Source organism: Homalodisca vitripennis, chromosome 3, assembly GCF_021130785.1.
Source record: "Homalodisca vitripennis isolate AUS2020 chromosome 3, UT_GWSS_2.1, whole genome shotgun sequence".
Taxonomy (NCBI): Eukaryota; Metazoa; Arthropoda; class Insecta; order Hemiptera; family Cicadellidae; genus Homalodisca; species Homalodisca vitripennis.
Genome location: NC_060209.1, coordinates 69,552,642 through 69,579,743, shown reverse-complemented (window position 1 = coordinate 69,579,743; position 27,102 = coordinate 69,552,642). Strand labels below are relative to the sequence as shown.

The window sequence follows — 27,102 nt, the reverse complement described above, 5'->3', positions numbered from 1 at the left end:
GTTTACATGACTTAGAGCTGCCTATGATTTTATGATTGAAACACAACTTTCTTATTTTATAACATAGCTTCTTATTTACTTCAATAAAATTTTGAAGTTAGAAACTGTAGTAAACTTCTCAAGACCACAATGAATTCTAGAGTTTCATCTAGAATCTTCGAACAATAATCATCTGAGCCTAAAGTGAAGTATGTGATATATGATTCCAGGCTAGAACTTCAGAATAAATTCAGAAAAAGGAACAATATATCACATGTGACTATAAAGCTATTTTCTGAGAAAAAAATGGAATACTCACCACAGAGTTAATGAATAATAAACAAAGAAACATTTCTTAATTACTGGATGATTGGATCAAGCAAGTTAGTGCTTCTCTCCAATATCCAGTAGTTATTGGAGTAAATTTCTTTATTTCCATGGATCAATTGTTTGTTTATAAAGTTACTACTTATTTTACTGCAGGTGTAACTGGAAGTCAGATCACTAGCATAATATTGCGGAACCTTAAACTGACACAAATACGTTCAGCATTCTCTCTAAACAAACTGAAGTGGTTGGACTTGTCAGAGAATCTTATAAGTGGCCCAGCTGTGCTAAAGAATCTATTGGTACTTGAAGAACTAAACCTTTCTTACAATGTGATGGAAATTTTTTCTTGTACAACGGAGAAATTCAAAAACTTAACAAAGCTTGATCTGAGCCACAACTACATCACTAAATTGGTGGGCATTAACAGCCAATCATTCCCTAACCTCGAGGTGAGTTTTTATGAGTAGTTTTTTTTTTTTTGTTTTTACATTTTAAGACATTTTTGTATTAGAGAAGTTTTTTAAGTTATTCAATTGAATCCTTGATACACTGTAGAGCCCAAAACATTCAGTGAGCTATGATAGGTTGAAGTGTAAAATTATTGTACAGTGTATCATTAAATAAATATTTGGAAACCTCAAAAATATAACATGCTTAAAATTAATAATAGATAATTCATGATTTAAATTTTATCTTGTATAAAAACACTGTTTGTTTACATAAATATAAAAACTTAGTTTAATACAATAAACTACCAAATTTAATAGAGGGAGTTAAATATGAATAAAATCAGCTACAATAATGTATTGTTTTCTAACTTTAATATCGTTGTATACTTTTGTTATTCCTAACCATAACAGTAATCTCAAAAACTCATCAGACCTATGGCTGATAGCATTTACAATGTGAAAAACACTCAATTTCTTAGCACCCTGTATTTTAACTATACCATTAAGAGTTCAACGCATATGTCAACATCTTGCAAACATATGTATGGGATATATGTGGACAATATGTGGAGGAGTGGGAGTACGAGATGTGTAACTGGCATGAGCAATCATTACTTAGTTGCCACAGAAACTCAAATATTCATTATTCACCACAGAGAAATCTGACTCTTATTTTGACTGCTGCACAAGAGACCTGATCTCCCTACTAAACATGAACTTTTGCTTTGCAAAAAAGTTAGGAGTATTGCAGAGATACATCGTTCTTTGTATCGGTAACTTCCAAGCTATACCAGTCTGAACAATATTAAAATCCTCATTCTCTATATTACTAAGTTTTAATATTAAACTATTCAGCCAGACTATTGTGTTTTGATCATGTGTTCTTTTTTGAGATTTGTAAATTTGCTTTCTATGAAAGTACTTTACATGATAATGGCCATGGCATGATCCTCCACAAAGTTCTCAGTACTCAGTACTGATGAAGGAAACAGGATTTTCCGCACATTTTTCATCGTTCAGTGATACAAAAAATCAGTAACACTCTGTTTCGAGATCTGCAATCTGATCTCTTCTTCAGGTAAATAACTAGCCTAACACATAATTACAAACTAGATTAAAATTAATAAATTATACAGAGCGTTGGACACATGTAAATCAGGAATCACTGTGTCAACTCCACTAACTCTAAAATAAGCACTTAATAAAAATCTAAATACAACACTAATTATTAAAACTGAACTACAGAGTACAGATAACAATAGGTGTGCATTAACCTACCAACCTCCTAGGAAAAATATTGTTTCCTTCACAATCCTTGCATCATCAAAAACAAATTTCAATCAGCACTGACTTTAGAGCGTCATGACTTCTACAGAATGCTAATCTGAAGATTTAGAATGATGTTCCTCAATACATTACACATCTCTACAGAAGGGTCTATTTATGAAGATAAACGTTCTTACTCCGACCCACGTATTAATTTTTTGTAACTATGACATTTTTATCATGTTTATAACATTTTAAAATATTTCTTAATCACCCATCCATTGTTTAAAATAATCCATTATTAGTCTTCATTTTAGTTTCTTATTAGACGTAGTCTTAAGATGTAATAATAATAAAATCTGGTTGTCCTTATGCACGGTCTGGACCAGTAGCCACTGGGCCAGGCTTATCAAGAGCCCCTCCTATTAATAACAGCAACAATGTTATCTCTCCACTTGGAGAATCTAAATTTAGACTATATTCCACTGTTTTATGTCTATGATCACCCTTCAGCAGTTTCTGCTAATGATCTGTTTCTGATATTACTATCCTTATATGATTTTGTGAGGTAAGATGCTCTCAGAAGATAAGTAGAAGCTTGGTAGATGTTTAAGACAATTACCATTCTAACACAACTATCTGTTAGTACATTCCTTGTGACCAGCACAGCACGACTATCTGCAATTTTTCGAGAATGGATGATTTAATGTAGCCTAAGTTGGTGTAATGTGTTAGCTTGGCATCTATTTCACCAGTTCAAAAGTTCACTGTCTCTCTCAGTTAGTCTTCACTTTAGCAGTCTTTCATGAATCATCATCACAGGTGTTTAAACATAACAATTCATTGTTGGTAGTGATGTTAATGGACACTCTGAGTAATTGTTTCAGTTATCTTAAGTTTGCGCAACAATTCAGGCTTCACTATGTTCTCATAACTAGATCCAGCTAAGTTGAAAGACTTCATAAATTACCAGAATAACTCTGGAGAAACTAATCTAATTTTATAGAATATTTCTCCCAAGGGTGTAGAGTTGCTTAATTCTCATCATACTAGATGTTTCTTTCAATATTTGGTACAGTGGGCTTACTAATGTTAAGGGACATACATTCTTAGATTCAGAGTACAGTGGAAGTCTACAACAAATTCTTGTTAATTGATTCAGAAAATATCAGATATCTTACTAAGGGGTTTAAAATCTGGCTTGCTCAACTACTAAACCAAACTAAATTCTATTATTTAAATATTAGCTCATTCTTAGCTGAGATAAACAATCTGAAGCTGAACATAATGGATGTGTTGTAGGTATTGGATTTGTCAAACAATCAAATTTGTTCACTGTCAGAACTGATTGGATTGAGAAGTTTAGTAGAACTCTACATGAGCCATAACTTTCTGAAGGACTATGAGGACCTAACGTACCACGACAATGCTTGGCAGAGCCTCAAGGTCTTGGATCTTTCCTTTAACCCCTTTCCACGCAGCAATGCTTATAGACACACTTGTCTTTATTACCTGCCTGGACTTGAGGTAACAATAAAACTTTAAGTTTAAATCTTCCTCTAGTGGCCATACTGCCTTATCAGACTATTCAAGATTACGCAGTATAAAGCCACAATAGAGGCGTTAAACAAAAGGCACAGAAGGAAATATTTTTCTTTCACAGCATTGCTGCTGAAAGCACAAGTCCTTTGTCATGTTACACATATACTATTGGTCTTGTTGTTATCATGGAGTTATCTACAAAATTATGAAAAAACTCATACAAAACTATAATGTTATTTTTTAAATATTAAAGGTCATGACTTGAGAGAGGTTTTAAAGAGATTGTGGAGGAGTTAACTAAACTCCTTAACTGCGGATTGGCTGACTGAGGAGATGAAGCTGCTGCACTTACTTACATAACGCCTCTCCATTCCCAGATAGTTATAAATGAAAATAAGACAAATTTCTGTTTTAAAGGTTGAACTTAAGTTTCCAAGACTTCCAATTATTGGAATCTGACTGAAATTTTGTCTGATTTGGTTTGATACTGGGAAGCCATCAGTGTACCACAATATTTCAATTCGTGTGAGTGATAAATCATTGTACTTGACCAAGTTTTCTCTAGGGTTAATGTGGACTACAAAAGAGCAATGAAATAGATGCTTTGTTAGCAATATTTCTGATACTACACCTCATACAGTGCATTTGGTCTTCTCCTCAACAATTAGAGAAGGTCCTTCACCAACTAGGCTTTCTCTCCAGTTGCCAAAAATGCCCAATCTGTACACTCCCTCTGAAGGATGCTGAACGAAGGATAGTTGGTTGAGTAACACCTTCAGTACCACCTACGGAGCACTTTCAATGGTTCCACCACAAGTCTGTGTATACTAATGGTCGGTCTAAGGGTGTTCATTTTCAGATGGATTTTTTAAATGCATTGATTCTGTTGGAGATGCTGTAAGAGGGAAACGCTCCTCATCATCTAATATATCTCCTGTTACATGCATTTCCAGTTTCTTTACTCATGTCCAGTATATTTTTATAGTATATCGATGGATCTTTAGTGGAAGAGGCAGAGCGAAAGAGTGCAATGTTGCTTTATGGAGGTCTGCTGGATCAAGACTACCTCATGAGAGTTTATAACAAATCCAGACTTTCAGGCCTAACTCACATATCTCTCACAAACTGTTCAATCAAAAAGGTGAGTTTTTGAATCAACAAATAGTGGAAATGGGATGAAACAGGTTCCAAAAATTAAACTTCAATTTTTTACTTACTCACAAAATATATTACTGTACAAAATATATATCACTGTATGAAAAACATAATTATAAGTACTTTTTCAGATTATAATGTAGATACCTCATCTCCGACAAATAACTAAAATAGTTATTATAACTTAACAGTTATATATAACTTTTTCAGTTAAAAAATATCATCTGATTACTACATAGTACTGTTAGGTTATAATGAAGGAAAAGAAAATAGATTATATAATGAAGTTTCCAGTGACTCCTGTAGCATTCACAACCACATTCAGGGATATTGTTTTCCCCCTTGCATTTTACCTAATGCACATTGCTGGACTCAATATTTACAGTAACTATCAATAATTCATTTAACAATCCATACAACAACATACAACATGCAAAACAAATTCTTTTACTCACTACTTTATACAGTTGTACTGCTTTCTACTAGATACATTATCTCTTAGTACCACCTCTTGATCAAGAACCACTTCAGGTTCTTTTATGGGGGTATCCGACTTGACCTTCTAATCATACAGACCTCCAAAAATCGGGACTAGATCCGCCCTTGCTGTCAACAGAAGATTTATTTCAGCAGTGTAATATTAGTTTTCCTTAATTGTATTTATGAATCAACAGTGACATATATTCTAATGAGTCTAGGTACTAGAGTTATCTTAAGCACTCACCATTACTGTACTCCTGCAATCTTTTATGTTTTACAACAGGTGTCACTGTCCGATGAAAGTCTTGTTAATGTGACCTCAGTAAATCTGGATCACAACAAAATATCATCATTATCATGGGTCCATATGTTTCCTAAACTGTCAAGGCTCAGTCTAAGTCACAACCGTGTCTGCAGCTTTTCTGGACGAGATGCACTCACAGTCCCTCTTCAGAAACCTTCTCTGACTACTCTGCTCTTAGACAACAACGGACTCAGCAGCCTGTCACAGCTCCACTTGAATCTATTCCCTAACCTCAAACTGTTGGCACTGAATGACAATGAGATACCCTCATTAAATGGTAAGTACTTGAATCAATTAAACAAAGTTAATCTTTTTCAAAATGGGAACTTGTTAAATTTGTATTCATACTGTGAGCTACGTAATTGAAATGAAGGAGATTATCACTTCCAGCACAGTTAGAAGGAAAGTAGATTACATGTGTGGTGTAATCTCAAAATATCCAAACTGAAGATGCATTATTTGTTTCAAGATGGAACGATATAAATGGTATGGCCACCTTTTATAGTTGAGATGTTAATATAATTATAATATTTCAAAAAAATGTGGACTTAGTTTGGTTGTGGACTTATATTGATTCAATTTTACCATATAATTCTTTAAAACTTTGTACTGAAACTATCTGGAAATTTTATGATAAATTAAGAAACATATTGTAGGAACAGCAGTTGTTTACGATGAAGGGCTAAGGGTTCCAAAGCCCTTTTCCGTTTTACTCTACAATACCCAATAACTTAGAGATAACCATCCTTTTCAAAACTTTGAATGATTTCCCTTGAAATCTTAAAAAAGTTTAATTTAAAAATTGTTTATAGTTTTCAAGAAGGCTTCATTTAAACAACAGCCAAAATATAAATTTACAGAAATTGAATGGTAACCGTCTTAAAAATGTATATTAATTTATACTGGTAAATAAACTAATCTAAGTTAATGTGTAGGACTATATCTGTACCTAGTTTCATTTTAATTATTCTAAATTATGGCAGGTATTGTGTTTATAGGTAATTTGCCTACAACATATTATAAAGCCATACATACACAAATATACAAATTTTCTTACTATGGAGGTCTTGGGTTCTAAAAGTTTTGGACATTTCTTAATGAAGGTGATCGGAATAGACCAATATGTATATAAAACAAAATCTGTCTGACAGATTTAAATAGAGACTAAAGGGATGACTATAGGTAAAGTATTAGTAGACATTACACTGACTGCTTTAAATTCATTTGACAGTAAACATGGAATTGAAGGATTGATTATGTAGCATCCAGCTCCTACATTCTGGATATCACATACATACATGGCTGCCTCGTTCAATTCTTGGAGCCTAGCTCTTTGATGACCTTAAAAAAGGCCAATATAATATGATAAGATCCCCAATGCCAAGAACCTTAAGACACCCATATTCTCAGACATGTTTTAGAGATTATTTGTTCTCACTTCAAAACATCTCTTAACTAATTTTTTTCTCTAGAAGTAAATCACTGCTTCAGTAACTGTAACAAGGGATATGATGGTTGTATCAGCACCAATCCATCTCATCTACGACAACTAAGGTGTACAATGTATACACTTTGTGACAAATTACTATTGTGGTACATTACCAGCACTTCACTGTCTAGATGGCATTAATAAGACTTTATTCTGAAGGGTAGACGAGTTCAATACTGAGGAAGGTTTCTAGAAGTAAGCCTAACTTGATGTGCACAAAAGAAAATGTGTTTTATATACTTAATAAGTATGGACTATACTGTAAGTCAAGGGGCTCAAACCAAAACAGTGGGTACAGCTTTAGGCTAACAATGTCATCCTTACAGGATGTTATTTTATTCTATGTTTATTCCAATTATGTGTCAAATTATTTTGCTGATTTATGTTAAATGCAGGTATGTTGCACTTGTTCATAAGCTTAATTTTCAAAGACAACATAGGGTGCAGCAAAATGCCAAGCCTGAGGAAAAAGACTTGGTATGCCATCTTCCTAGGTTTTTAAGATTCAGTTAGCCCTGTTATAGATAAGAGAAATAACAATCTGCCGAATCATCATCTGATGATTTTTCAAATTAACCTTTACCAGAGTCATCAATGATTCTAGTAGTTCTTAATAAGTTTGACCAATCTGCCAAAGCACTACCAGCCAATATCAGCCCTAAGTGTTTATCACAAAAGTGCACCATGCATAAAGTTTAATATGTTTATTCAAACAATAATCACACATAAATTATGTGCATTCCTGTTTGGGTTATTTTCAATCACATTTACTTTTTATAGCAAAAGTGAAAGAAAATAGAATGTTCTGAAAAAACACTCCATTTATTTGATATTTTTAAATTAGTACCATTTTAAAGATGTATATCTGAATATAGGCTACAGTGCCAATTGTTGGACTGTCCTTAGTTGGCATACAAATTTCTTTTGTGTAAAATACAAAGTACGATTTCTTGCTTTATTGATTGACAAAGGAGTGCGGTAGTCTGATTGCAGGATGTATTCCTATCAGATCTGACTGCTATGTTGGTCAAATATACAATATTTACTACTAACCCCTTGAAAATATGTGTGATTTCATAGTAGGAATTTGCAGATATAGAATAAACAATATGATAATAATTCCAGATAAGTTTAGAGCTGAACACAGATTTAACATCTTCAAAGTGAAAGTTATGAGTGAAAATGCTTATCGTTTTACTCTTATATCAGCAGAATAAGATTCATACAGTACACTTCGTAATAGCAGTGACATACTGATCGTAAAACTGTAAGTAAAGTACGGACCACCACCTATACGGACTACTACAGATGACATTCGTTCCTTTGGGCAGTAGCCAGGATCACAGTACCAAGAGGACAAGGTTATGACAGCATTCCCAGGAAGTGCCTGGAGCACATGGGAAGCCCATGAAGGCCAAAAAGGATATCCTCTGAAGATGGTCAGCCTGACCACCACCACCTTAGTCTCCATTTTAGGCCACCACACTACAGCTCTGGTTCTTTAAACAGATCCAAACACAGAGACATACAGCCAATGCAAAAGCCTTGACTCAAAACCCCAAAATCTGCAAGTTACATATCTGATTAATTGTATCATGGACCATTTGCACTTGATGACAATCCTATCCAGATGTGCTCTCTGGCTGAGCTCTTTATCTAGAACAACATCCAGTACCATAGCTATTCAGTTAAAAGTTACTAGTGCCTCCTAGCTGACACTTAATAAAAAATCAAAAGCAAAAAATAGTAGCAATCTTAGCTGAATTATGTTAAAATTAACCTTCCTTCGCCAAGCCAAGAGCTCAATGAATTCTTGTGTAAAACTTACTAATCACAAGAAAGACAATATCAAACTAGTCTTAATATATTAGCTGTTGTGCTGCTGTTTGTATTAACAATGGATCGTCTGATGTTTCATCAGGTTACTGAAATTGAACCCAAAACTTGATTGGTGTACAATTTCTTTGCTGAAATGAGTCTCTTCCTAGAGTCAGCCTTGTTAGTCTCAAGACACTATGTATGCAGCCCTGTAGTTTTTCAAGAAGATATGAACACATCCGTTTTTCAACTTCTGCCTCTCAGCCATTCAATCATAATAAACACGGTACCGTAGTCATGATCCATCCATTCTTAACTCTTTAATTGCCTCAAACTTTACTTTATTGACTTCTATCAGACAACAGGATTGACAATAATGGTGAAAAACCTGGTTCAAAACATTCAGAACCAAAGGTTACAGTAGCAGTGTATATATATGAACATTAGTCACTGCGTTTCTCAGTATTGAAATATGACATTAAACAAAAAATGCTTTTATTAAAGAGGCATTTTTAAGGTGTGAATAGTGAAAGTGTATGTGGGGATGTTACCTCTCACTATGTATTATCCATTAAATACTTGTTTATAATAATAATAGTGTTCATCCCTTGTACATTACCTTTATCGCATAATAAGTAATGCACACAAACTTTTGTGAATTTTATGAATTACTTTTATGAAATACCTGAAAAGAAAAAAAAAATGGTTTAACACATGTTTATGTATGTTTAATTTTTTTAGTGCAACTTGAATTTTGTTTCCTTGTGATGTATTGCAATACCATAATAAAAGATTAATGTATTTACCAACATCATGCAATTTTCTCAATTCAGTTGAATTACACATACATTTTTCCAATTCATCACAAAAATGTCATTTGTTACTGATGCCATTTGTAAAAACATTTATAATATTCCTATAATGCTACCTAAATATTAATATTTTTAAAACTATCCATTAGAAGTTAATTTTTATAGTACAATCTTATAATTTTGATTTTGTTTAGTTTTGTAAAAACCACTAGTATTATGTAGAAAAAATAGTTTTATTGTAAATATCTTATCTGTAACAAATTTCAGTCGCTCTAAAATGTTGACCATTTACCTTTCATAGGACACTTCTTACCTCTAAACCTGCTCTTTCCTTGTAACCACAGGTTATCATAATTAACTAGTGTAATTCTATGGAGATATCACACTAATCACTTCAGTAAAGGAGACATTTTTTATATTGTATTAACAAATGAATATTAGACCAAAAAATAAATATGTTAAATGATTGACTCTTAATTCCTGCAGGATTGAAGGGAATGTTTCAGCTAGAACAACTGATCCTGGACAAGAACAAACTGACCACTATCACTCCTGACCAGACTCTAGATCTGGAGAATCTTAAAGAACTATACCTGGAGCGCAACTCTCTGTCCAAACTCGAATTTATCAGACCGCTAAAGAAACTGAGGAAGTTGTTTATAGGGTTCAACAAGTTCGTGGTAAGCACTGTGTTGTAATATTTACTCACTTTTCTCTTGTTATGAATATTGAGGGTGTAACAAAACTCTCTATGGAAACTTTAGGGTATTGATCCATGCTTAAGATGAAGCAAAATATCAAATATAACCAATGGTCTATCTCTTTCAATTAACCATGTAGTTTTTACTTAAAAATTAATAGTAAAACAACTACTGAACTAATTAAAACCAAAGCTTTACATTTGCACTGCCTACCAAAGAAAAATGTATTGTTTAGTTTGTTTCACCTATATTTTAAAGCCAGTTTACAAGAAAACAAATGGTTTGAAAAAAAAAGCTCAAGAGAGATAAAAGATAGAATTTATAATGCAAATTAAAACGATACCTTTATACCAATAATCCTATTAGAATATCATTCATTATAAATTATAATTTATAGCCGAGTTTTCTCCATACATAATATTAAAAAAATAAACTTGTTATGTTTATTTTTGGTAAAGTTACAAATTATTTAGCACAACACTACACAAATATCAAAAGAGTGCTTGGCTCTGGAAGAAGTGAATTGTCAGAAATGCTTGGCACTGGCAGCGCCACGCCGTCAAAAGCGCTTGGCACTCCAATAATAGACATAAGAATAAAATCTGAAGACGAATACACTATGAAATTAGGTTTAAAATGGTTTATTGCAAATGGATTGGAGGTCAATACAACAATTCAGTCAAAATTCCAAATGCTAAATGGACAGATATTTAGACTTACCAAAGCTCTACTCTTTAAAAAAAAACTTGTAGTATTCTAGAAATAAAATGCCTCTGCACAGACTATACTGTTAACAAATCTGATAAGTTTGTTCTTCAAATCAATGCTGCTTAAAACTAAAAATATTAGCGATAAAGATTCTTTTGTACTAAAGCACTGTATGTAAATTTTAGTTATTACACATTATTTTTATTGGTATTATATGTTTTTCCTCTAGGTTCATAATATGTTTATAAATCGAGGAAAGAACTGTTCATTTTAATTGCAATCTTGTTCTTGCAACCTATAAAAAAATCTAAATTTTACAAATGACCAACTTATTTTGCCTCCTGTTCAGGCCAAAAGTTCCCTCACACTCCTCAGTGAACTAGAGGATCTACAAGAGTTAACCATCCATGGCAACCCTCTGTTCCGCCACAGCCACTCTTACAGAGACTATCTGCCTGAATTACCCAAGTTGCAGTTGTTAGAGGGTCACCCCGTCACAATAAACTAATCCATTCTGGATTTGTGACAAAATCTTTCAAATAAAAAAAAAACTTTATAAACCTGAAAATCTGTAGTATTGGAATGTATTTAATATATTTTACTCATTCACACTAGATTAATAATCAAACTACTATATAAATATACAACTACTATCAAATATCACATATTTGTAACTCATAAACTTTTACTCAACAGAAACAAAAAGTTTTTGAAGCACTCGGTACACACAACACTGTAAAAATTAAAGGGGAGACCAACCTCAAATTTTTTGAGACCCTTTACAATCAAAACAAGTCATGGGTAAACAGGAAGTACATGCCTCTGTGGAGTAGTGGATTATAACCAAGGAAGGAGTGAACCCAACCAAAAATTTGAGGTGATTACGGGCACAGTTAGAGTTCTTTATCAAGAACCTGTATGTTTGCTAGGCACACGAAAAATTTTTAAGGCCATGAAAAGGTTCAGAACAAGGGCCACAATGGTCACCCTAGGATGAGAAAATTAGGGAGTAGGCTGAGAAGGCAGTTGAGATCAACATTGTGATGAGGAAGGATGTAACTTTCAGCTCAGTCTAGAAACTTGTGCTTTAAAAATTAACTGTTAACAAAGTATATGGGGAGTGAGGATTTATATTTATTTGTTAACAGCACATTTTAAAGTGAACTGTTAATCAGGAGAAGTTCTTTAAATCAGTCTCACACACGTCATCTTCACAACTGTCACCTAAGTGAAGTGCCATGTATAAGGGGATTCTAGCTCTGCTAACAGTTGTCTGATATCAGTAGTAAAAGTTATAAGAAGTTTGTTTTGTACAAAATTGATTTTTCTTGGATAACTGTTTTCACAGAGACATTAAAAAGATTGACATAGTGTGTTTTCCCTAAATTCAATTATTTTGCATTGACAGAAAGTACACTATTCTCTCACTATCTCTTAAATAAGATGTTGAAGCAATGCAATAAGTATTGATAGAAGTACAATATGCAAATTTTATATGAAAAATAAAGCACAGTAGCTAGAGAGAAACTTGGTGGTGATACCAGATACATTGAATTTGTTTCTACAGCTGCGATGGTAGAAAGTTAAAGTCCATTCATTGGCCAGATATTGCACCCAGTCTCAACTAATTTGCACGTTCCTTGGGGGAGGGATTTGTCCTTCCTTTGGGATCTGGTCCTTCTGGCTATCAAGATCTCTTTCTTGGCTGCAACTGGTCTTGATGGAGAAATGCAGTTCCAGCATCTGTGCTGAGAACATTAAGATGTTTAATCTTGTCAGAAGCATTATTAAAATTGCCTCGCTTCATTAGACATTGTTGAGGTATGAGCCACTCATTCATGGACAATATGTATGAGCCACTTTGTCACAGCTGAAATTAGGACCAGAGTTGCTGCAAGCACTTAGAGACTACGTGAAGAATATTTATAAACAAAGTTAGAAGTGGCAAATGAGATTTCATGTGTTTATTATGTAGACCATGGTGCAATCAGAATGATCTGTTGTCATCAGTTTTACCTTGTAAGTTTTTTTTGGAAATAGCAAGGTCCAGATATATCTATTATTTGCTACAGTAGTTATTTACTAAAAAAATGCAGGAACAGACTGATAACCTAACAGCACCTTCTTAAGATTGTGTAGTCGCCTGTACATCCGCCCATATCTGCTAAATCTTGATAAAAAGGTTTTAAAGACTTAAAAGTTGGGGCACAAGTTGCTTTTGGTCCAAGGAAGAATTGCATTGATTTTGGGGTCATAAGAACAGTCTGTCTCTGTCTGTATCGGTTGATAACTTTTTCATTTCATCCTATCTCTTACTTTGATACTCCATTACATTTGTTTACTGAAAGTTAATTTATTCATTAAAATAAAAAATGTAAATGATATATGTTGTCTAAACTAAATTGGCTTATATTGTAAGGAACAAACTGCTATTAGTGTTTACATTTCCTAAAAATATTGTTTAAAGCTCCATTAATGGAACTGTTTTTCCAGGAATGTGTTTAATCTAGATTAGAAATGAGAACACAAGTACTGTAATATGATTGGTGTTAAATAGTATTGATTGACTTCAATCCTCTATGGTGATAAATGGTGTTTTTCTGGTTTTCCTTCTATTCTCTACTATTTCAATTGTTGTATTACATTTATAATTCAGCAATTAATATGTATTTGAAAAAGTATTTGTTACATATGCAGTAAAACTTCTCAAAATGTTTACAAATTTAAAATTAACTGTAAGATTGGAGTTAATTTGAATGTAGAAATACCGAAACATTTATAAAAAAATTAAATATATACTAATGTACGAGGGGTATTAGAAAAATAAGGTTCCCTATGCCACTGAGACAGAATGCGATATGTTAGGAGAAATCTGGCAACACTGTTTTACTCATCAGCTGTCCCTCTCTCTATCCATACCACTCGCGCCTCGCTACTTCCTACAGTGCTGGCCTAGCTGCTTTCGAAGATGGAGCTTCCTATCGTTGTTACTGCCAGATACAAAATTTGTGCTGTGATACGATTTTTAAATGCAAAACAGATTTCACCTATTGAAATTCATCGTCAGTTAATCGAAGTTTATGGGGAAAACTGCATATCTGTTCAACACGTTCGGAAATGGTGTAGAGAATTCAGTGAAGGCCACATGGAAATTCACGATGAAAACCGAAGTGGACGGCCTTCAGTTTCAGATAGAGTTGTTGAAAAAGTTGAGACAATATTGCTTGAAAATCGGAGAATCACCATTCACGAACTTGCTTTACTTATTTCTGAGATTTCCAGCACGATCCAGAACCGCCGGAGAAGAAGATTGTCCAGTGGTGTGAGGCTTCTCCATGACAACGCTCAACCTCATGTCTCACGTCAAACTCAAGAACTGCTGACAAATTTTGGCTGGACTATTGTGCCCCATCTCCCCTACAGCCCAGACCTAGCCCCAAGTGATTATCACTTATTCCCAAAATTAAAGGAACACTTGGGTTGCCAACGCTTCAGTACCGATGATGAAGTCAAGGAAGAGGTTACTCGATTCCTCAAAGGATTGGCGGCAAAATTCTACAACATGGGGATAGAAAAGTTGGAGCATCGTCTACAAAAGTGTTTGGACAGAAACGGTGATTATGTGGAGAAATAGCTTAACTTTTAAGTTTTAAATTGATGTATAATACTAAGTAGAAATATAGATCTGTCTATTTTAAAAAATCATGGGAACCTTATTTTTCTAATACCCCTCGTAAATTTTACTATTACTACAAATAAACAATTTGATTTCTTTAAAACAATTTTCATGCAATTTCACTGGACAGCACAATTTTGAATAAACTTGATGGCTACATTCATGCCAATAAACTACTTTGCACAATCTTACACCCTGCAATGGCCTGTTTTGGATCACTTCTGTCAAATATATTCGGATGACACTCTAATATGTTGTAAACCAATTGAAAAAATTTCAATTAAGTGGTATTCTGCCTGAGAGAGACACACATAGAGGTTGAACTGTATTTCTCTTGTGCCTATGAATCCTGCTTCTCATTGTATTCCACCTGTTGATATATGTTTATTATTATTTACCCTGGGAGTCTGTTTTAATGGTAATTCAAAATTGGCATACTAACAGTTATAAAAGACAAATTTATGTCCACAGAGAAGAAAAATACCAGTAATCAAGCTTTTAAATTGTTGAAGCCATTGAAGAAGTATTTATTGAAGCCTCTTCAGTACTAGTAGCAGCAATTAAATAGGGCAAAAATACAAGACTGCTTAAAGCTTTCTATAACAAAATCTATAAAAGATAGAGCATTATTTTTTACCAGTGTCTTCCCAGTAAAATCTTCATTTAATGTAAAATGTGTAAATATTTTACATATTTTGTAAAATACATATTATGTAAAATATGTTATAAAGAATATAAATACTATATTTGTAATACAATTATTCATTTTAAGAAATTGTTAATTTCGTAATTATATAAATATTTTAATTTTTGAATACAAAATTGTTATAGTTTTAACTACTTTCTAACTAACTTTAATATACTTTACCTATGATATGACCATATTTTTACTTAAATACAAAGTTTCATGTGTATATCTAAAATAATGAGCTCAAAAATAAAATAAAGAAATACGACGTAGGCCCAGAAAGTAAGTTTCGTTTGGGAATACAATTAAAGTGTGTACAGATACGGAAAAATTATTTATTGCACAAAATTCTACAACTCTTCAACTACTTATCCACATAACCGCTGAAATTTTGCAGGCATTTGTCATAGCGTGGCACAAGTTTTTGTATACCTGCATCATAGAAGTTTGCGGCCTGTGTCTTCAACCAGTTGGAAACATTATGTGTCAGCTCTTCATCGTTATTGATGTGTTGACCGCCAATGAACGACTTGCGATGTAAGAACAGGTGAAAGTCGCTAGGAGCGAGGTCAGGGCTCTACGGAGGATGGTCAATGGGTGCTTATTCTGTATTGCGCTGCACAATTTCCTGAGTGTCTCGCATTAACATTTGCTCTGATTGTTTGACCATGCGGTAAGAAATCAATCAGTAAGATGCCTTTCCAGTAGTAGAGCACTGTGCACATCAGTTTTCGAGGTGTCAAGATTTGTTTCGCCTTAACCTTGCTGGGGATGAAGTGTGACTCTATTCCATTGATTGCCAGTTACTTTCAGGGGTGTCGTAAGAAACCCAACTTTCATCTACAGTGACTATCTGTGTCAGAAATTCTTCGCCGCCTTCATCATAAGTGTGCTATCCATCCGTTTTGTTTTGTGTTGCTCAGTAAGAATCTTTGGTACCCAACGTCAGCAAAGTTTACAAAAGTTTTTCGGTAACAATTTCACGAATTAGTGATCGTGAGATTTAAGGAAATTCCATAGCGAGAGCACTAATTTTAAACTGGCGGTTTTCCTGGATCTTGTCATCAATCGCATGAACCAGTTCTTCTATAACCAAAGACGGATGCCCACTTTGTTCTTCATCGTGTACTTCACTAAGTCCTTCATTGAACTGTTGGATCCATCTTCTCACCATTGAATCACTCATAGCATTTTGTCCGTAAACTTCACAAATTTGCCAATAAATTTCAATTGGTTTCACTGTCCTATCATTCAGAAAATGAATCACAGATCTTATTTCACAAGCAGCGGGATTTTCAATCAATACCGACATTTTAAACAAGCACAACAAAGCGTACGTGGCTGACAGTGATATCACAATGGCACACGTTTCTACTCCTTGATACAGAGCGTCTACCACGCATGTGCGGAACTACGATCACAGCGATGCAGCGGCGATAAATTAAAACGGAACTTACTTTCTGGACCTACCTCGTATATTACCAGTAAAGATTTTATGATTTTGCTGGAAATTACTCAAACTTCTTGGTTTCTAAAATTTTTGTTTTTTTTATTCCTTGTAAAATTATTGTATAAATTATGTATAAATCTGAATAACCATCTTGACGTTCAAGTTCTTCAATCTCGCACAAACCATAAATCAGCAAATGATTTTTCAGCATAGGAAATAATTACGCCACTATCACTGATAACAGCATTGTATTACTGTATTATTGTATTACTTTATAATCACTGTCCAATTACACTGTCATAATTAATTACAAAGCAACAACAGAATCCAGCAGGCTCACTCCATTACGATTAATCTCACAACTAAACAAACACAAACAACCTTCCAATATATCAACTGACAAACGAAATCAATGACAAACGCTCCAACTAACAGGTGGTCAATTTAGTGCTGCCAGTAACAAAATAATATCAAATGCATTATTTTCTTAATAAAGGAACTAGTAAAGACCATGGCACTGATATCTAAAGCATATTTTCAGAACTACATCGGCCCATAACAATAAAGAGTGACTAAACATAGACCACATACCAGTTCGTGACTCGGCATTCAGTCCAGGATTGCTCAGCACGTGCGTCCCAATGGGTTAATGTGAAATAACCAAAAAAGTATGTTTTTAATCGGATAGATTTGTACAGCACTCATAGTGTAAAAGTACACTAATGAGGTATTTTAAATTTTATTATAAAGAAAAAATAAAAAATTTTAATAATAGGGCACCTTGGCAGTCAGGCAGTTTATGCATTCAAACGAGCAAGTTCTGGCCACTGTAATAACTTAACAAAACTTGCTTGATCGCTTCATAATGCTGAATGTTGTAAACTACCCGGTCAAAAATGAAAGTTAAGATGTTAATTTAACCCTTTTAGTGCCGAAGCACAATAAAATGTGTGTCAACATATTGCCAGAGATTTCTCTCAAGGTACTGATGAAAAATGCTAAGCATATTTCAGCAATTTTGTAAAATTTTACTAAAATATCTAAAAAATCTATACGGTTTTAGACATACTCTTTAATTTTGTATACTATCTTTACAGATAAATTGTTTCATTAAAAACCATATACAACATGCATATACTGCTAATTTATTACATAAAAACACATAAATGGTACTAAAAACATTTTTCAAGTTTTGTATGCAAAATAAATATAAATCTTGTTATTTTATCATTAATAGTTAATTTTTTGTTAGTAACCAAACTTGGATATCTCTATTTATTATCCGAGGGTTGGGCATCTGTAGCAGTCAACGTGTTACTCAATGTATATATTTTTGAGGTCCATCATACTATAAGAATGCATTTAGAGAATTTAATTCATCTATTATGGTGAATTTCTATGAATCTATATTACTCAAAGGCCAAGTATTCAATATCTCACAACAGGAGTTCTTAAAATTATGAGTTATTTTAGCTTGCCAAATCAACCTACATTAAATATATTTCAGACAATATGTGTAAAAATACACAAGAAAAGAAAGAAACCAACTAAGCAAAAGCTGATGAGATTCTTGAGAAGCTGTCTGGCAAGACTGTAAAACTTCTTTAAACAAGTTGTCTAACATAAGAGTATTTTGGTATTTGTGTTGTTTCTTGTCATGCTGCACCACTGTCAGCAATGTTCCTTTTCCCTTAAAAAAATCCTATTTTACTCGTTTAAAAAGTAGTATACCTTTAGTTGATCTTGCCAATTACAACGCAAAAAACATTAGGACTACAATATTATTAAGTTGTTCTTAAATTGAAGTAGTATTAATAAACTTACCTACTTCATTATAATATTATTGGTTTGAGGCACTACTATGTACTTATATTTTTACTAGTATCTGACAAAACTATAATTGTTAAGTTTTTATGATGATTTTGTCTATTTTTATACAGTTATGAATGTTTTACACACAAATTGGAATAATTATCAACATTACTTTACTTAAATAAATTACTTTATTGACAATATATACAAGGGTGAATGAACACTGAGGTGTAGCAAGTCAAGTACGTCCTGTTAGGAGTCCTATCAGAGCAGCTTTCTCTTTATCTTTCTTCCGAACAACATCAAGACTCCTGTTCCTCCAAGAGCTCTTGCGCAATTTGATTGGTCTGCTCCCCACATATCGTCCTGAAACAAAATTTTTACTTTAAAAAATAGAATAATGAAAGTGATTCAAGTAACAAACAACAAGAAAGAGCTGAATGTATTGCATACAATTTCCAGACAAGACTATTCTACTTCAAAGTACTATAAGTAAATGAACCACAAGTTTTTGATATCTCAGCATACTATTTTTATAGAATTACCATAGATCTGGTATTATCCAGACATTATTTAAATTTGTCAGTGACTAACAAATCTAGAATATTCTAGATTTAGGATGAAGAATTTATATTTATATTTTTTTATTGTTGGTTGTTGCACAGTATAAATATTCTACAAGTAACAAAATCCTGTGAAGTAACAATGGAATATGTCCACCCTTGAAGAGGGATAACAGATAAAAGTAATAAGGGGGAAAATGTGAATCAGGACTAATATTGACTTTGCTACTCAATATCACAGCAATCTCTGGTAGCTGGTTCTTGATACTATTTAGGAATGTAATATTTACAAAACCACAGAAAATCCAACAGAAATCTCAGTGCTCTATAAATGATTTGCATAGTAGTCTTTACATCAAACTTTTCAAAAAATGAATTTCAAGTACATTTATTGATGAATTATAACTTTAACTAGTTATATTTTAAGACACATTGAGACTTTGTGAAATGTGTACATTCGTTTTTAAAAATAACTACACTAGAATAAAGTCAAGAGTTCAATCAAAATTATGCGCAACTGAAAAATTAATGCATCTGACCAGTCAAAATATAAAATCACTGCACATAAGAGGAGCTGAACCAATACTGTAATGCAAATAATCTAGCAATCCACACAACATATCCTTGTTAATAAAAACAATACTTTTAGATATATCATTATAAATGACAACAAAATAGTATACTTATTATTAATTATTAATCAATTTGTACACATTTTATATATAACAAGTTCAGTAGATTTCATTAAATCTGAAATCATTCTCATATCAGCACCTAGAAAAGTCTATAGAACTTCATACATTCTCTATTCTCTATAGCACTAACGAAAAACTAAAAAACAATACATAATTTTATAACATAAAAAAATTATAAGTGAATGTGTTTTTTTTTCTACCAGATAAAACACTCCTTACTCTACATTAATTTTATTTCTAAAAATTTACATTTAAGAACAAAGTAATGATAAAACTATAAAATAATATTGAAAGTTTTTAACAAAAGAACAAACAACAAAAGTGAAGGAAGAATTGGAACCAAACAATACACAGGAGAGCTATATATTGGCTTAGTGTGAGACTGCATCAGCCTTAACCCCAGAAAGAGATTATCCTTTATAAAATACAAACTTAGAAAACATTGCCATACTCAGAAAAATATAAAATCTATTTCCTGAAATCAAATTTTTCAATCTAAATTAACATAATTGAACTTAGCAAGTGCAGGCTATACACACAACATGGAATGACTAAAATATAGATATACAATTTTTTATACATTCTATAATTAAATTGTAGCTTTATTTTTATAATTTATTATTACAATTCCAAGTTTATATCTATAGGCACAAACAAGTTAAAAACTTTTTTCACAAATTTGTAATTTGCCATTAAGTTTTCCTTGGATGAATTTAGAAATAGATTTAAATAAGTTTTTACATTTAAAGTACTATATTTTCATCTTTGATTGTTTTCCTAACTCTTAGCACATTTTTTATAGTATAATTAACTAGTATAACTCAAATAAACGCTTGTGTCATATAATTTAACCCTTTCACTGCTATTGTTTTAATAATATCAGAATAACCTGAAGTGTCAATGGCCAGACAGTACTTTTCAGTTGTAGATAGCATATGTTCAAATCCTGTTTATGACAAGCATTTTTTGTCATTTAAGTCAATCTTGTAATGACACTTCCCCTTATCCAGTTTGATAAGGTCCTTGCATAGGCCAGTGCAAACACATTGCTTTTATTTTGAAGAAATTAATATTTTTTACTTTTTATTTTTAACATAGTATTTAAATGTTTAGAATTATATTTTATAGAAAATAATGTAAGATGATCAACTGATTAACACATTTCATTTAGTACCAGGTATTTCTAAATGAATATCAGAGTTTGAACACTTTGTTGTATTTATCATATGAAACATAAAATTATAATTAAATAATAATAAATGAAAGATAAACTGATGCAGTCAATAGTTAGTGAAGAGTGTTAAAATAGTAAGAGAGTCTTTCACGTGTAGCCCTAAGAAACTACGACTGGTAACGACTCATTTACAAAACAAAGGCGACATTGTTACTTGAAAACTGTTTATATAAACCACATATAAACATGGTTTACCTGTGTTTTTAGCAGACTGAAATTCATAGGGGATTGTAAATTGCTTCTCATTCTTAATCTAAGACTATTTTATACTGTATATGTTTAAGAAAACGTTTTTGTAAAACTGGTTATTTTTAAAATAGCACTTTTTAAATAAAATCATAACAATAATATTTTTGAAGATAACTACAGGACTTGAATTTGTAAGTAAAGAATGGCCAACTGACTAAGCAAGTGATTTGATATTGATTTTAAACTTGTAAAACCAACTAACAAGCAATTTGGTCATTGGTATGTATTTATTCTTGTGTTATATTTAATTACAAAAATTGCACTAAATATAAATAAACTAATATGGTACATAAAATATAAAATGATTACCGGTAACAAAAAAGTACAGAATTTTATCTCAATGCTACACTAACTGCTTTATAGTCCTTGTCTGTCTAATTAGCCACTATTTCTTTCTGTTCAAAAACAGTTTGCCGCTAGAATGGATCACACGCCCACAATACATGTTTAAATAAACTGTTTTACACTTACAACAAGAACCTGAGATAACCTTTCATTGCACCTACTTCTAAAAGGATCTTTGCACTGATTCTGGAGTGACAGAATATACTCAAGATGGGTAAGGTTGGAGATAAGGTCCACCTCCTATCAAGATCCCATGTTATATCCCCCTAGAGGAAATCCACCAGGAGGTTAGGTCAAAGCGGACAGTGGCCAGTACTCCCTCTTCCTATTTAGGTTTGCATAAACCTTGAACACCAATATGGTCCTTCCTACTCTGAAAGTCACCCTTTGCAGTTAACTAGACCAACAATGTACTGGTCAAACTGCTACCCCAATATCTCGACATTTGTGTTTAGTGATGTGCTGGACATCTATTGGGTGGGCCAAATGTACGTGACACTTGAGTTTTTGCTGTACCCACAATAGGTTCTAGTAAGCATAAACCAGTCAGACGTGAAACCTCCTGAGGATAAATAAAGACTTACATATGCATATTTCTTGTACCAATCAGCTAACAGCAATTTTATTTCAGTTCAAATATGGTTATCGAAACAACCTCAACAACAATCAAAATAAAGAAAATTACAGTTATCAGTTACAGTTGTATTTATTTTATGGACAGATTTTCTGATTTGAAACTAAAAATATATTTAATGATTCAGTTGGCTTTATTCAATAAAAATTGAAAAATTTAAAAATAATTGTTTTGTTAATTTTTTTAATAAAGTGCTATATTTTTATACTTATACATTTTCCAATACATTTTATTTAGTATTTGAAATTTTAGTTGTGTTCTATAGCCTCATTCTATACAAAAATCTTTAGTTTTCTTAATACAAGTTAGCCTGTGACTTTAAAAGTAGTCATTTGAATGTAATGGTTTGTAATGCCCGTTGTCAACATGAAATGTTGGCGATGACACAGTAAATGGCTGTCTTGGTGTTAGCTGTCACACGAGTCAATGAATTTATTTATTGATCATAAACAGACAGGTCTTGGAACTGTTTAGTTTATAGATGGGTAGGCTCTAAAATAACAACATAGCATTAGATTCCAATCAATAAAAAACATTTCATCTTTAGAGTAAAAATAGTATCAATCAAAATCTAACAAAGTTCTCTTTTCTTTTTAACACACATTATAGAAATTCAAATCTCAAAAGTCAATTCAAATTCCATTTAATTCTAGCCCCCATTCTTCATTGTCCTATCTTAAAAATTACATGTAAAACTAAAATTATTTTTTCACATACTTATAACCACATTTGTTTACTTAAGCTATTTTTATTAAACACATAATTAAAGTTGTATTTGAGTCAGGGAATGACATCCATGGGTAGACAGTAACCACTGCCTCAAGCATTCAGTGGTTTGTTCTGAACCACTAGAACCTTGATTAACTGATAATTAAGTAAACGGAAGTAATTTCATGCATCACCTGCCCCACTCATGAACTACACCAAAGAATAAAGTCTTAATAGAACTAAAAAAAAAATTTTCTACAGTTATTATTGTTACAGTATAATAATTATATTGTTTTAACATGATCACAGTATACAAATTCTGCATAAAAATGCAAGGAATTTCTAAAAACATATATTGTCTTACAGTTTAAACTAGGTTTGTTAAAAACATTCAAGAAAAAAATGTATATTCAAAATGTCTCTGTTATAATCTGCCGATGCATAAACACAATTTAACATGTCCGATACTTAACCTATCAGTAGTAATATATGGTGTGTTACCGAACATCAGACTGTGTCACTCGTTAGACAAAATGTTAATCAATTATATGTGTACTGCCATATTTAAAGGGTACAATTTCTACTTACGTTTCCAAAATGTGCTTTTATTGTTTGGGAACAATATATCCAGCAATCAAGACATTTTACATATTTTGGAATTGTTTAGTTATGACTCAAGCTGAATTATGAAATAGTAAATCATTTATAAAAGCAACATCTTATTGCGTGGGCTTTGGTTTTGAAACAAATGTCATCTACTGCAAAAACTATTGTGTTGGGCTGTTGTCTATTAATCACTAACAGTACTCACACTTGTAGAGAGGACTCTCCATCATTTCAAATTCCAAGATCTACAAAAATAGTAATCCTCAAATTTAAAACGTTTTTATACTTGCAGATGCAAAAAAAATATTATTGCCTTTAAACAACCATTGTTTCTTCCTGTATGTATCAATATTCCTGCCCATTTAATTCACGAACTCCCAGTGTTTTTATTTTAGTAACTGTAATCAGAATGAAAACTCAATTTTATAACAATATATCAATTTCTCAAAGTGGCAGTTTTAATGTTTTACTATTATTCTTTGAAATACACCAAAAACATCTTTTATTGTTAAATTGAGGCAGAGATAAAATTATTAGTTTAACAATTCGAACACAATGAGTATAATATATGTTTGAGAGTAAAAAAATGGAAATGTCTGAGATTTGTATTCTTTTTTAAATTTCAATTTTATACTTATACGTTTTTTCCAAAATTTAATATTGATTTAAGACTTTGTACTAAGTGTACAACTTTGTGCATTTTCTATAATATTGAAAAATATATTAAAAACGTAAGAAAAGACATATGAGAACATTCACCACATGTCCTAAGTTAATTACTTAAATTTTGGCAATTTTGTATCATATAAGCTTAGAAGATATTCTTTTAAGTAGTTTACAAGCAGTATATTCTAGAGATACATTATATAAAATGCAAGCATTTATATATATACTATTTTAATTGTTTTGAAACTGATCTACTAAAACTACTGAAGGGTTGCTTCAGTATCAACACATGAATGAGACAGGAAATTTGTGTTGAGATAGGAGGAAGCCACTTGAAAGCAAGGAAGCAACCTTTTAGTCCCAGCTTGGAACTTGCATTTTACTTTGCAATTAATTTGAGTGTAGCTCTGTTTTTAATTTACTTTATAAAAGAAATAATAAATACATTTAAAAATTTAACTCTTAAATTATTTATGAGTATGTAATGAATCCCAAGAATGATGACAAGTTTAATTGAGGAACATTTACCAGTTCCTACTCCCAATTACCTTTGGGTTATGATGAAAATCTTTGTTATCATTTTAGCAAATACTTTTTTAACCTAAGAGAGTTTAATTAATACTTTTTTTTATTCAATTAACAATATTTAAATGCTCTTGAATACAAAAACAAGTTGTTATACAGTAAAATTTAATTATTAAAAATTAAGGAATAGGATAAAGAGGAACATTTATTTTGCTTATATAAAATTTAACCAGGAATAATAACTTACACACTAAATACTGTATTATTTGATGGATTCCTGTTATTTAATGAAATAAGTATGATTCAATACAAAACTGTTTTTCTATTTTTAATGATAAAGCAGTTGTAGGAAGAGTGTTATCTAACTGGAGTAGGATCGATAATAATGTAAAAATAATTATCCTTTTCTAAATAGGACAAAAACAATAATATCTTATTATTTTTCTTACAAGAATAGCTCTCACTTACAATAAGATTAAAGTATTTTACTCCAATAGCTATTTAATTTACTATTGTATAAGTTGGTTTTAAATATATAACTGGGGATACTCATGGATTCAGTTTACTTTCCCTTTATTATTATGACTACTTTATTGGTAGAAACAAAATGATGAATTAGAAAATTCATTCAATGTACGGGAATGAATGAACTATTGGGAGGATGAGGAGGTGGGTGAAAGGGGAAGGGGGTTGAATATATAGCTCCGAACCACCCTCAGCAATAACAGACGCGACGCGCAACAAACACACTACACAAGGTAAGAGTTCCTGTCCACTAGCAAGTTCTGATTCGGCTATTGTTTAACACTATGCTAAAAATATGTTTTATGCTTAACTGTCTTTGTATATATTAATAATGTTTCAGGTATTATTGCAACTAATGAATTACAAAGTCATAATTATAAAGTAATTCATCTGTTTTCTTAACACCTTCATATTTTTCTGAAAAAAACCAATTATACACTGTTATAAATACACTGATTAAGCAACTTAAAGCATAAAGCTAAAACTCGATAAATAATTAGTCTTAGTATAAAATAAAATTTTAGATTAATAATATTTTTAAATTTGCATTCAGAATTTATTTTTATCAGTCAGAAATATTTCTACAATAGATGTGATATGTTAATGTCAGTGGTTGGTTGTCATTTTTCAACTGTTCATGAAAGCAATGTTCACAAGAGATTAATACATGATTTATAACATAATCAAATGTATTTAATAGTATCAAAATACTATAATAGATGTTTATTCATTTAAAAGTATATATAAAGATACATACAATTCTGATGGGAAAATTAAGTTATAAATTATACTTCCGTGGTCATATTTATTAAGTAATTTCAACCAATAACCTAATTTTTTCTAATTTACTAAAATACACAACTTGAAAAATCTGAAAAAGCAAGATGATTCTCCTCATGATATTGACATAAAATAACAAGAAACATAACTTTCACAATTTCAAAGCAAAATTATGGTGGTTGAGAACTTCATTTTCAGCTCTTTATTTCTAGATAATACTTTTGCTTACCTCTTGTGCTCATTCCTTTGTCAAAATATTTAATAAGACCAAAGTTAAATGAGGTAATAAATATGTTGTTACTGAAAGGAGCGTAGGAGTTGGGGTAAACATTTTAACAATGTTCATTACAATCAAATTAATACTGCTTCACTCGCTATATGACAACATAATTTGATATTGCCAGAATTTACTAACACTCTAACAATATTTAATAAAACCACTATTGCTTTATTATTCAATAAAAACTGTCAGGATAAATATAACTTCCTTAGTCCATTACATTACTCAATTTTAAATTAAAATAAGGCTTAAAGGTAAAGAAAGATAGTAGCCCTTTTTGAATAACAGATTTAAAATTAATGAATTAAATATTTTATTATATACTCTCTAAACAAAACTAACTTTCATATGTTAGAGATACTAGAATTTGTTTCCAATCAGAATTGGTCAGAATTTTGTTATAGTCTGGTTACATGTTATGAATATAAACATATCATTTTTTTTAAGTCATCATTTTTTTTAAAGTTTATTTAAATAAAGCTTCAAAATATATAATAAATGTTTTGTATGTTAAGACCTTAAATCTATAAAACCAAACATTTTAGTCATAATTTTGAAATGTATAGAGAACCCAAACTTACATCTCCATGCTGTTTGTTCTAAGCTGAGATATATATGCAATATGATTTATCA

The 27,102-nt window shown here is 31.7% G+C and overlaps 2 protein-coding genes across 4 annotated transcripts in view; one reads left to right on the top strand and one right to left on the bottom strand.

Annotated features, from left to right (window-relative positions):
- LOC124357051 (leucine-rich repeat-containing protein 9-like) overlaps positions 1-13,619 on the top strand; it is a 65,054-nt gene extending 51,435 nt beyond the window's left edge. The window contains exons 14-19 of one of the 2 annotated variants that reach the window (XM_046808447.1): positions 463-758; positions 3,327-3,551; positions 4,552-4,707; positions 5,485-5,782; positions 10,111-10,304; positions 11,383-13,619. In XM_046808447.1, the coding sequence (XP_046664403.1) occupies positions 463-758; positions 3,327-3,551; positions 4,552-4,707; positions 5,485-5,782; positions 10,111-10,304; positions 11,383-11,541 (1,328 nt within the window). In that variant the 3' untranslated portion in view covers positions 11,542-13,619. Of the gene's footprint in view, positions 1-462; positions 759-3,326; positions 3,552-4,551; positions 4,708-5,484; positions 5,783-10,110; positions 10,305-11,382 lie in introns of those variants that run through there. The other variant, XM_046808448.1, reaches the window with a different exon arrangement.
- Positions 13,620-18,831: 5,212 nt separating this feature from the next.
- The window catches only part of LOC124357052 (RNA-binding protein 42-like), an 82,403-nt gene continuing 74,132 nt past the window's right edge, over positions 18,832-27,102 (bottom strand). For both annotated transcript variants that reach the window (XR_006921917.1, XM_046808449.1), the window contains one exon: positions 18,832-19,025. Coding sequence is in view for 1 of the 2 variants with exons in the window: in XM_046808449.1 (XP_046664405.1) it covers positions 18,898-19,025 (128 nt within the window). In the remaining variant the exon portion in view is untranslated. The remainder of the gene's footprint in view (positions 19,026-27,102) is intronic.